This window comes from Pavona decussata, unplaced genomic scaffold (genome assembly GCF_977016875.1).
Source record: "Pavona decussata unplaced genomic scaffold, jaPavDecu1.1 SCAFFOLD_85, whole genome shotgun sequence".
Taxonomy (NCBI): Eukaryota; Metazoa; Cnidaria; class Anthozoa; order Scleractinia; family Agariciidae; genus Pavona; species Pavona decussata.
Genome location: NW_028145503.1, coordinates 523326 through 535768, shown reverse-complemented (window position 1 = coordinate 535768; position 12443 = coordinate 523326). Strand labels below are relative to the sequence as shown.

General features: G+C 39.0%; 1 protein-coding gene across 1 annotated transcript; it reads left to right on the top strand.

The window, feature by feature from the left end:
- Positions 1-2638: 2638 nt before the first annotated feature.
- LOC146475141 (uncharacterized) lies at positions 2639-12395 on the top strand. The gene is made up of 7 exons (XM_085116113.1): positions 2639-3624; positions 4089-4250; positions 5396-5473; positions 6782-6849; positions 7056-7184; positions 7876-11088; positions 11727-12395. Exons 1-6 carry the CDS (start codon positions 3534-3536, stop codon positions 11074-11076), a joined length of 3729 nt encoding a protein of 1242 aa, XP_084972239.1. The 5' UTR covers positions 2639-3533; the 3' UTR covers positions 11077-11088; positions 11727-12395.
- Positions 12396-12443: the final 48 nt, after the last annotated feature.

Sequence of the window (12443 nt, the reverse complement as noted above, 5' to 3'; positions counted from 1 at the left end):
ACGCAACTTCAGTAATGAGCGAATTGTTTGTAGAGTCCTCAAACAAATACAGCAGCCTGTCTGTATGCCAAAAAAGGGCTGCTTCTGGGTCTGTCTTCTCAAAACGAGGTGATTGTTGGCTTAATTCACGAAAAGACGTGACACATCTCACGACTGAAGAGATGATTTTAAGACAAAGATAAATTAGACATCTTGAGTCCCGCAAGCCAAAAATTAAAAAGTATGAAGTAGTAGTGATTTTTTTTTTTTATCTCAGATGACACAGGGGCAGCCACTCTCCTCCGCAGATGCCTCTTTCATGGGCGCAAGTAGCCCCAGGGGGTGGTGGGGGGGGGGGGGGGCTGGGGAGGAAATAAGCAGCGCGCTTGGGTGGACACTGGAGAGAGGGGCTTAATCAGCTATCCTTTTCCGTTATTTTTTCCCGTCAATTTGAAACATTGGGTGCCCGCTGACGACGATTGGAGACGAGGCTAAGTGGTTGCGTGACAAATTGTATTACAGAGCGTTACTTCCGAAACCGAAAGTTTTGATTTAAGCCCGAAAGGTAAATTCCTCTTTTCGATACCAGCTAAAATATCGAATCACTTTACCAGTTTTAGAAATTGACACTTTACTGCAAACCGGAATAGGAAAATGAAAGTTATCAAACGAGATTTCCAGTAGCATATAAAAACTAAACGAGAAAGTGTATCAAGCATATCATTCCCTAGTTTCGATCACAATATTTGTCAAGTTTCTAGGGATTAGGGAGCCCAACTTGCAATACGTCAAACGAAGAGACCTTCGAGCAAGCCTTGCAAGCAACCTGCTAGGCAGTAAATGTGTTGAGTTAACTTTACCCAGGTACGTTTTGGAAACTGTAGTGTCTAGAAATGATGGCATGATGTCCATACTGAAGTGAGAGAGTAAGATTTAAGCGAGCACATCTGGGTTGGTAGGCTTCTGTAAATCATGCTTTGGCTCTCCATGATCCACTGTAATGCTCTAGCTTACTACCCCATTTCTCTCACTAACATGTGCAGTCAAACCAACAAAGGCACTGAACTGTTCGGATACTGCAAATTATACACAGTCATGTTTATATTATTAATTAGTTTTCCAGTTTTAAGAGATTTTGAGTTGACATTTTACCGAATAAAACTGTAGATTTTTCTTTCTGACTTAAATCCGAACTTCTAAGGGCGATCTATCCGAACAGAATATCCAACGAAACTGAATCGTTAAATTGCGTGCCGCTGTTTTGTACATCAGACAGCATTTTTTGTGAGCATTTATTGAAGCTTATTAAAACATTAAGCATTATTCGAGCATTTTAGCGGCGTCTTCCCGGAATTTTTTTTTTTTTTTTTTTTTTTAAGAGAAAATAAAAACAAATCTAATGGAAAATGAAAACTAGAACTCAAGAAGGATTTTTGTCTCTGAAATTTAAACGCCAAGCAGCCCAGCTGTTATAACCAAGTGAAGAATAATGAGAACTGAATGGTAGAGTAGGCTTCAAGAGTCAAAACTAGACGTTCATGTATGTATGATAACCTGGGCAACCCAATGATTTATTACGGTGAATATCTCTTCTGCATGGCCTTAATCGCCTCAGAAATTAGGATTTAGTCGTGAAGAAAATCTACAGTGTTCGTTCGGCAAAATACCAGCTCAAAATTTTGCAACACCAGAAAACTAATTCCTTCGTTTTCGAGGGGGCAAATATGACGTTAAAAATGTGAAGAACAAAAAAGCTCCGCTAGCATTTTCGTAAAAACCGACAACAAGAAGTAAATAACAAGTAAATTCGGGGAATAAAATTAAAATTCCTAAAACTTTCTGCAGCTCAAATTGTCAGCTAAAGCAAAGCCATCCGAACAGGCGAATCTGCATTAACTCACAAAAATATTCTGTGAACGGGAACAAAACGATCTGAGAAATACAGGAGGCAATATTTTAACTATCTGGCTTCAATGTTCTCGTTGAGTGCTCCTGATTAACAAGTCCTTTGATGTTATCCTACCTACACTTTGTTGGATGTACAAGAGGAAGTGCAACGCGAGGGAATAATGACAATAAATCATGCATTGATCAGATCAACAATTTAAGCCCTTAGAATGATCAGTACATCATACTTGTAAGAGTACACAGTTGCTCTACAAGGTTTGGTTTTGGTTTCGCTCGTGGTCTGTTTACCGATGACGCGGACGTCATCAGCAGTTAAAATATACTTTTTAGGAAAAGGGGGAAGTAGTATCAGCCCGTCCGACTTTTCTTGGAAAGCAAATATGCGATTATTTGCTCTAGTCATAACCAATAACAAAATCCAAGTGTGGCAGCCGACCAATGTCGCAGTCCGACTCATAATTCAATGTTATACTACAGGGGCACCCAAATTAAAATTCTGTGTAATGTGTTTCCACATCGTGCTGTACTTTTAAAGACAAATTTGTGTAAGCTAATACACATTGATCTGTGCAGATGCTTTCATAGCTGAATATTTAAGTTGCAGAAAGTTTTAATAACAGAGGTTTTCGATAAACAATTTAAAACAAAAACAAGCGATAGCAATGTTGGTTTTACTGCATGACGAAAATGCTAGTTGAGTAGACCTTTTTTCGCATTTTTTAGCGTCATATTTCCCCTTGGAAAACGAAATTAATAAAATCTGTCCAAAAAGCCGAATGCTTTTTCAACATCTAGCTCTCCCTCCTCGAGATAATGATCGACTACAATTAAAAGCAATCCAATAAGATCAACTTCAGAAATGTGACTGAACAGCAGTGATACGGAGCTCTTTCGATATCGTTCAGAAAGATTCGGTCTCACGAAGGGCTAACGCTCGAAACGTCAGCGCTTGAATCTCTTTACGGTGGCCAATTTACCTTTAGTTATCAACTCTGTTGATAAACCAAACATCCGTTTCTACTCCCCACCGACGCAGCACCACAACTTCTTTAGAGACTAACCCTTACTACTGAATCGTTTAGCCGGCTGTGGATACTGCACTGAATAAAGACTCGTAAGTGCATGTACTTGAAACATTTTTTGAAACATCATCTTCAAATTAAAAGTAAACCAAATCGAGCCTGAGTTAGATAATAATTTAATAAAGTGATAACAGGAGCAAAGTTTAAATTATAATGTGGAAGGGTGCTTAGAATTCTAAACTGAATTTGTCCAAAGGTCTGGATAGCAGTGGACAAGTTAAAATAAGAGTTTAAAATTTATATTTAAATTGGTTGGTTAAACCAACAATTGTACCATGTTAACTTGAAACTCTCTTTCTAGTCACACATTGTCATGTATTCTTTCATTAATCTGTTATAGTTTTTTTTTCTTTTCTCATTAGCATTTGTATGTATTTATTATAAATTCAACTTTGTACTTTACGATTTAAAGCTGATGATGACAGAGGAGCTGTCGAAACATGTTTTCAAAATCAAAACTGTTGTCGTTTTTCTGAACTGAATTTGTAAAAATTTCACAATGAAACAATTTTTTATATATATTAACAAATTTTCAGACTTAGGGAAGCTTCTTTCTCATCACTTATGGCTGAAAGCCCAGCAGACGAGAAGCAAGAAAACGATATCACAACGCTTGGGGAAGTAAAACTGGATTTTGACGATGAAACCGTAAGCGGTAAGAAATACATAGTCAACAATTGGGCTACCTTGAAATAAACCTTTTTTTTTTTTCTTATTTTTTTGGCTATTTGAGCCTGAAAAAGTTCTTAAGTGTTCTTAAGTTATTTGTTAAAGTATATCAAAAAATCGGATACGGTATGCGGAAGTGACCAACACACCTTGAAGAGCAATATGTGCCGTAATGTGGTGTATATAGCCTGAAGGTTTACATGTATTATTTTATCCGTATTTATACTGTTCATTTAAAAAACATTTGGTCAAAATAAAAATGTTCAGCTTGGGTAATGTTCTTAGTATGTTCTAAAATTCTAGTTCATCGTAGCCTCTGACAACGTTCTAATGAAAATGATTCTAATTAAAAAAAAGTGTAAGCTGTTTTAAAATCGATCGCAGCAGTATTAACATATATTAATGGGTCATTTCACTGTTTACCTTTGCAATGTCTTGTCTGTTCATTAGCAATAGCCCAAGTGTATAAGAACGAAGGCAACAATGAGTATAGAAAGAAAGAATTCAAAAACGCCGTAGACTTCTACACGGAAGGAATTAAAGTGAATTGCAAGGATGATGACCTGAATGCCAAACTGTACAACAACAGGGCTACAGCTTATTTCAATTTAGGTTAGTTATTAGTATAAAGGGAACTTGCTGCGCCTTTCAATAACATGGGGGCTTTGAAGTTCAAGATTCACCAACCGTAACGCTTTTCATTGCCGTCAATGACTGCAGCGGACCTCTAAGAAAACAAAAACGGTTGGCTTAACGGGGTCAAAGGTCATGTTCGTGCGCTGTGATTGGCGGATTTCGATCAACTTTGTCGGTCAGCTAATTGTCGATGTAATTTTGATTGACAGCTGTCAAACAGGCGAGTCGTTCGTTGAGGTTGAAGTTCAGAGTCCGCATGTTATTGAAAGGCGCAGTAAGGGTAGACTAACAGTATAAGAGTTGCTGCTAAGGGACTGTTAGAGATGGTATTTTGTGACAATATGTTTTGCAGTGTTTTGTGGCACTTTATTGACAAAATCTTTGACGGTAAACAAAATTTTAAAAATCGTCGTACACTTATAACTAGTGCCAGTCCCCAACTGCGCACCAGAAAGAAAAATCCTAAACTCGGAGAAAAAGAGGTAGAGTTCCGATTTTTCATTACAAGTCGGCGATATCTCAGCCTTCTTAATAAAGCTTTATAATCGTTCACTGTTCTTGTAAATAATAGAACCGTTATACTGAAGAAAATCGCCATAACTTCTATAAAAAAAATTGCCAAATTTCAAACAACTTATACTTCACGTTTTGGACCTTGGATCCCAAATTCCTGGCTAAGGTCTTCTTTTCCCGAATATTAGTCATAAACCACGCAGATAGTAGGCACAATCCATAGGAAACTGATTATTTCTCCCACCATCCCGAGATGCGCAAAAACTATGCGCAGTAGCAAAAGAAGGAGCAACCCCGTCCTGCTTCTTTCCGGGTATATTTAAATTGTGCATTTTATTAGTCTTTTATTGAGCGCGCAGAGTGGCAACATTGTGGTTACAAGAACTGCATCCATCTGATAACGTGTTGACCCACGTTACTTATACATTATGAATCATTTCTTACCGGATAATTTTTGCCCAGCTTGCACTGGAACAACTGTATTTGCGTGATCTACAGAGGTACTTGCACTCGATAGAAATGTTACTATATTTCAATCTTCTTGGGTTAGCTATTGTGTTATATGAGGACTTTGTCTAGTTTTCAATCTTCGTCTCTTTCTTTCTTAGGAAAATATTATGAAGCAATAGCTGATGCAAGAGCTGCAATTGAATTGCAACCAACCTATACGAAAGCCATTGAAAGAGGTAAGGTTTAACCTTTTGAGCCCCAATGGTGATCAGAATCTAATTTCTCCTTTCAGTTTAACTGCTCGTTTAAACACTTAGAATATAGAAAACGATCACAAGAGATAAACATGTTTTCCTTTTGAGGTGAATTCTCCCAACTAGTAGCATAAGAAATATATTGAGGAAAGGGTTTATTTACTCTTCGCACAACAACTTACCCAGGAGGTCTTTTACTCATTTTCTTGCATGAAATACATCATTGCTTCTTATTGAGGGAGGCAGCGTAGCCTGGTACAGGTTAGGGCGCCGGACCTGTGATGCGGAGGTCCCGGATTCAAGTCCCACTTTGCCCACTTGGATTTGAATTGTTTCACAATAGCCCCGCTTTAAAATTCAAGGACACGCTTTGTATTCGAATAGACAACTGGGTGCCTCCCACCAGTTGGGATTTTTAACATATGTTATGTTCAGCTTGTATATTTATTTCACTGATTTATAGTGTCCCCAATTAGCGTTACAGTGCCAAATACTTCGTCACTTAATAAAGTCATTTTTGTGTATATTGTTATTTTTATTTCGTGTTTGTATAGTATCGCTTTGTATTTTTACGAGTTGTGCTGTGTTTTCACTTAAATTCAAACGACGAATAAAAATATACAGTGCTACTTTACACCACAATATCTAATAAGAGATTTATTATCACTCTTATAACCTTTTCTGATAAGTAGCAGAGAAATCCAAGAGGAAAACGGAAACAGGACAGGTTTTTCTTTCGCATTACCCAACAATCTGCTCGCGTGCTTCTTGTCTACCGCGCATGCTTAGCAAGCTGAGTGGTAAAGTTCATTGGATTAAACAACACCTGTTCCTCGTTACAAAGAGAATGAATGATTTCAGTAGTGTCTTGTTGTGCAACTGTAATACACCCGCCATCCAGAGACAAAATAAAAAAGTGAGGGAGGGAGAGAAAATAATTTTGACTTATCTTCGTATAAGCAGTGAAGAGGCAAGTCCCTCTTCTTACATGGATTAAAAACCTGCTTTGCGATGTCCCGGATGACAGTTAGAGGCCATCAATCAGATGCTGGTTAGAGATTAAAGTGACAGAGAATAATTTATTCCCTTTGGAAATGACTTTACTTGCGTTAATACTAATTAAAAAAAAGCATAAATGGTAGTAGTCGCCAAATCATAAACTTCCAAAGAGCAGCTTAATAGTTCTCTATAGAATCGTAGCAAGCCGAAAAAGGAATTAATTTCGTGTTGCCTATCTCTAATGTATTACTGATTTATGTTCTCTTCCAAAACTTTTTAAATGTATATTAGGAGCGAGTGCTTGTGTGAAGCTTGGTCTGTATGAAGAAGCCTTATCCTGGTGCGACAAAGGATTAGCAGTATCCTTTCGTAATTGTCTTTATCAGACTATAGCAGTCAGTTTCTGGGACAATTCAACAAAACAATGTTGAAGATGACTTCATAACGTAAACCAATAGCTCAACACATTTACCCATAATATAAAATCCCTTTATGGTAGGCTTGACAGACGGTCAACGAAAGCAAACGCAAAGAGAATTGTGTTATTCAACTTGACGGTAATAAGATGAACAAGACAAACAAGACATTGCTGGATATAAAACGCAAATCTGTTGACAAAGAAAATAAATTGGATAAGAGCAAGCAAGAAGAAAAGGAGAAAAACCTGAAACGTCAAACCGGGAAAGGCCAACAGGTACATCATTCAGAAAAGCTACCTGTTTTCTCTTTGAGCCCACCACAAGACATAAAAAAAAATTTTAACACGTTTGGGGGCAAGACAAGCAAACGGGAATATTTAAAATTTCTTTATTCCCTGGCCCTTTGTTTCATCATCATCCGATTTTGTTTTGGAATTGAATTTGAATTTCGTAAAGATAAATGTTTATGTACTTAATGAATTGTGTTCAAAAATGTTTACCTGAGCAACTCACAATTTGAAAGGTGTTCTCGCACACGCAAATGTCACATGTAGATATCTTTATTACGAGAAAGCATATTTGCTTTTATTTGAATCGGACCTTAGTTATGTTTGAGTTCTAATCCCTCTCCCGGCCAAAAAGGTATGAATCGAAATACAATTTTGGATAGATTGTTGTATATAGGCCGGCATTTTAGCGGTTAGAATAACAGCGTTGGGAAAAAAATACAGAAACTCTCTGGCAGACTCCATGGCTTCAATTTTGTCTCCGTACCTATTAGAGTCGATATATGTCTTCCCAAGAAGTCGTCACGACGACAATGACGTAGTTGAGATCGTATGCTCAAATTTAATTTTTGTGAACGGCAGTGCTTCTGAAAGGCCTCTCATAATCGAGTTTTTAACAAACAGAGAGATATATAGACGAAAAAAACATAAAAGATGACGTTATTCTTGTGTCAAACAGGTCAATTCAAAGACAAGCAAGGCTGTAGATGAACACTGGAGTGACAGTCCCCTTAATGAGGCTTCCAAGGAAGGTCTGGAGGATTTCTTTGAAATAGGTTTAAAACGTGCTGCAGAAACGGGAAACAAAGCCAGTCAGGGAATCCTCTTCTCCCTGATTGCGAAAAGTTATCGAAGATTTGGAGACTTCAAACAAGCAATTCACTATCACGAACTCCATCTAAAAGTAGCAAAAGAACTGGGTGACCGCAATGGAGAAGGAGGTGCGTATGGCAATCTTGGTAATGATTATTACGACCTCGGAGATTTCAAAAGGTCTTTATACTATCATGAACTCTGTCTTCAAATTGCTAAAGAACTAGGTTGTAGGGCTGGAGAAGGACTCGCGTGCTGCAATCTTGGCAACAGTTACCAAAGTCTAGGAGATCTCAAAAAGGCCATTCATTATCATCAACTACATGCAAAAGTTGCCAAAGAAGAAGGCGACGGGGCTGGTGAGGCAAATGCATATACCAATCTTGGCAACGATTATCTTATTCTTGGAGATTTTAAAAAGGCCCTTCATTACCATGAACTCTGTCTTACATTTGCCAAAAATGTGGGCGACAGGACGCTAGAAGGAATGGCGTGTAATGGTCTTGGTAGCGATTACCACAACCTTGGGGACTTAGCGAAAGCAATTCACTATCACGGTCTTTGTCTAAAGGTTGCTAAGGAAGTAGGAAACAGGGCTGAAGAGGGACGCGCCAACAGTAATCTAGGAAGCGATTATCACAGTTTTGGAGATTATGAAAAGGCTCTTCACCACCATGAACTGCATCTAGAAATGGCAAAACAGTTAGGTAGCAGGGCTGAAGAAGGAGCCGCGAATGGTAATCTTGGTAAGGTTTATTGCAGTCTCGGAGATTTCAAGAAGGCCATCTATTTTCACAACAGCTATCTAGAAATAGTAAAGGAGGTTGGTGACAAACTTGGAGAGGGACACGCCTATGGATGTCTTGGCAGCGATTATCACAATCTTGGCGATTTCAAGAAATCAATTTACTACCACAATCTTCATCTAGAAATTGCTAAAGAGGTCGGTATCAGGGCTTCGGAAGGAGCTGCGTATGGTAACCTCGGCAGCAGTTACCTCAATCTCGGTGATCTCAAACAAGCCATTCGCTGTCATGAACGCTTTCTGCAAATTTCCAAAGCAATGGAAAACAAGGTTGGAGAAGGATCTGCGTATGATAACCTTGGGAATGATTATTATAATCTCGGAGATTTCAAAACAGCTAAGCAATACCATAAACTAAGCGTTAAAATTGCGAAGAAAGTGGGCAACAAGTCCAAAGAAGGAATCGCATATGGTAATCTTGGCAACGCCTACCATAGTCTGAAGAATTTCCAAAAGGCCATCCACTGTCATGACCTTTCTCTAAAAGTTGCCAAGGAAGTAGGTGATAGATCTAGTGAAGGAAGGGCGTATGGTAATCTTGGAAACGATTATCTCAGTCTCGGAGATTTCGAAAAGGCCATCCACTATCATGAAATTCATCTAGAAATTTCCAAAGAAGTGGGTGACAGAGCTCAAGAAGGATCCGCCTATGGTAATCTTGGCAATGCTTATTACGCCCTCAAAGACTTCAAAAACTCCGTTCATTTTTATGAACTGCAACTGAAAATTACGAAAGAAGTCGGCGACATTGTCGGAGAAGGGGTTGCATGTGAGAACATTGGCTCTATCTTTGAATCACAAGGCTCTCTACATGACGCTCTAACTTTCTATCTATCAAGTGTAAAAATATTGAACGGTGTTAGAGCTAGTCTTCAGCTTAAGGATGAGTGGAAAATTAACATACGTCATCTATACCAAACGGTTTACACCAGGTTATGGTGCGTACTCCTGAAACAAAACAAGGTAATAGAGGGTTTATCAGCGGTTGAACAAGGTCGAACACAGGCTTTGAATGATCTCATGGAATACCAGTATGGACTTGCACCGTCTGACAATGATTTGTGCACATCGGACGAAGCTATTGCGGAAAAACTAAAGCATATTCAGTCAAATGCAATTTTTATTGCACTGAACAAGCGACAACTCTTTTCTTGGTTTATTCAAAGAGGAGAAATTGTAGATTTTTGGAGTGAAGAAATCAGCGATGGGCATTTGGATGATGCGACCACTTTCTTTCAGTCTTTAATAAAGACTGCTCTTGCTGACATTGGTGTAAGAGCCGGGTTACAGTGCGAGGATCGGTCACTTAACGAGGAGGAAGATGAAAACCTGGAAAATGAAAGATCCGATGAGACGCATTCTCGTCCAGAGAACCTTCAATCTAGTGCTTTGAGGTCATTTTATGACATAATCGTCGGTCCCATTGCAGACTTGATTGATAGAGATGAGATTGTCATTGTTCCTGAAGGTCCCTTATGGCTGGTTCCTTATGCCGCACTGATGGACACGAATTCAAAGTACCTGAGTGAGTCGTTTAGAATCCGTGTGATTCCATCTTTAACAAGTGTCAAGTTAATCGCAGACTGCCCAGCAGATTATCATCATAAGAGTGGAGCATTACTGGTGGGAGATCCATGGGTGCAAGAGATTATCCTTCCTTATGGAAGAAAGCTACAGCAGCTACCTTTTGCCAGGGAAGAGGTGGAAATGATTGGGCGGATACTCAACACTGTACCTTTGACTGGAAGGGGGGCGACAAAAGATGAGGTGTTGAAACGGCTCTCTTCTGTGGCATTAGTACACATTGCAGCACATGGACGCATGGAAACGGGAGAAATCGCATTAGCACCAAACCCTTTCAGAGAAACACAGTTGCCGAAGGATGCAGATTACCTGCTGAAAATGAGCGATGTGCTGAATACGAAGCTGCGAGCAAGACTGGTTGTTCTCAGTTGCTGTCACAGTGGTCGCGGGGAGATCAAAGCTGAGGGCGTGGTTGGCATTGCGCGCGCTTTTTTGGGTGCTGGTGCACGTTCTGTTCTCGTGTCATTGTGGGCGATCAATGACGAAGCGACTCTGGAATTCATGAAAAGTTTCTATCGGCATTTGTTGGATGGAAGAAGTGCCAGTGAAGCCCTGAACCGAGCCATGAAATCCATGAGAGAGTCTGACGAGTCGGAACTCGGCGAAGTGAAACATTGGGCACCATTTGTACTCATTGGAGATGACGTCACACTGGAGTTTGCTTCAGGAGGTCAATAGATGCGTGGAAATGTGAGTAGACAACTTTTTAACTAAAATGAGAGGCTTTAATTTGGTACAGCTTCTACTATCATGTTGTAATAGGGACAGGTTTCGTCATTACAGTTTAAGACTACCATACGCAAGCGTAACTCTCAGTGGATTGCACAGCGTCACTTGATTCACAATACGAACAAGTCGCAGTTAAAGGCCGTTAAATGCGACTTGTTCGTATATATTCTGCGGATCTCTACTCACATAGCACTTTCATCGTCATCGCTATCGTTGTCATCATTGATCCCCATCCTCATTATCATGATGATCATCACCGCCATCAACAACTTTAACTAAGGCTCTTTGAACATATAGGGGCGTAAATATTTCTTGCGTTATTTTCTCAAAATATGATTTTTCGCCAATGCGGGAGGCGGTTAAGGAGTTACAAGTCGAAGGTCAATTGTTGTTTTAACCCCGGCCTAAGTACCTGTAAACATACGCCTATGGCGTATCTTTGTTCCTTAAGAAAGTGACTTCCCTAAATGAAACTTTCCCCTTTCTGAGAATTTCTTGATGCAAACATTGTTTTTTTTAAAGTAATGCAGCGAAGTTTTAATTTTTCTCTCATTCCAGGTTTGTTATTTTTCTTCTCTTTTTTTACATGTGTTGGACAGAAAACTTGTACGTGAAAAGAATTGGCCCCAGCATGGAGACTTTAACCACACGCCCAGCTATTTGCAGAGCACCGTCTTATCTTGGAGTGGATTCCCCTCAAAGACTCAGAGACTCTATGGAACCAATGAGATGTAGAATTTTTTGATAATTTATCTAATTCGGAACATGAATAAGATTTAGGAATGTATTAGGTTATAGCTGGCCGGTGACTCCAATGATCGTCCAGATGACGAAAGTAAGACACACAAAGCATTTCCTTTCTTGGTTTTCAGAAAGCGTTTTTGAATATATGACTCGTTTGCTGTACTATCATTCATAATTTAAAACTTCTTTCACGTGTGGCCTTTTGCCTCACCTAAGGCAAAGTAGTCTTAGTACGTAGTTTATAGATATTGCTAATTTTCCATACACAATAGGCAATTTTGTCCTACCCTTCCGAGGCTGACCCCCAGGCATTAGGAATTTTGAAAACACACTGGGAAATGCTTTTATGCCCCAAAGTACAGCTAAAACATAAGTTTATTTCTTCGTTTCTGGACTTCGCTTCATCCTGATAAAGCAGGTCAAACTTAGTTTTTTATAAACTTTTAAAAGTTTTAGTTGAACTAGTATATTGTATAATTGTTATATCTCAACTTAGATTATCTTATAATAAATTTGTAATTGACTGGTTGAACTTTTAAATCAGCTAAATGATTGCAATTCTTTTTAATGAG

Coding starts and splice junctions, on each gene's coding strand:
- LOC146475141 (XM_085116113.1), top strand. CDS start 3,534: ATGGCTGAAAGCCCAGCAGACGAGAAGCAAGAAAACGATATCACAACG. Junction 5,474..6,781: donor TACGAAAGCCATTGAAAGAG/GTAAGGTTTAAC, acceptor AATGTATATTAG/GAGCGAGTGCTTGTGTGAAG. Junction 7,185..7,875: donor AAACCGGGAAAGGCCAACAG/GTACATCATTCA, acceptor TGTGTCAAACAG/GTCAATTCAAAGACAAGCAA.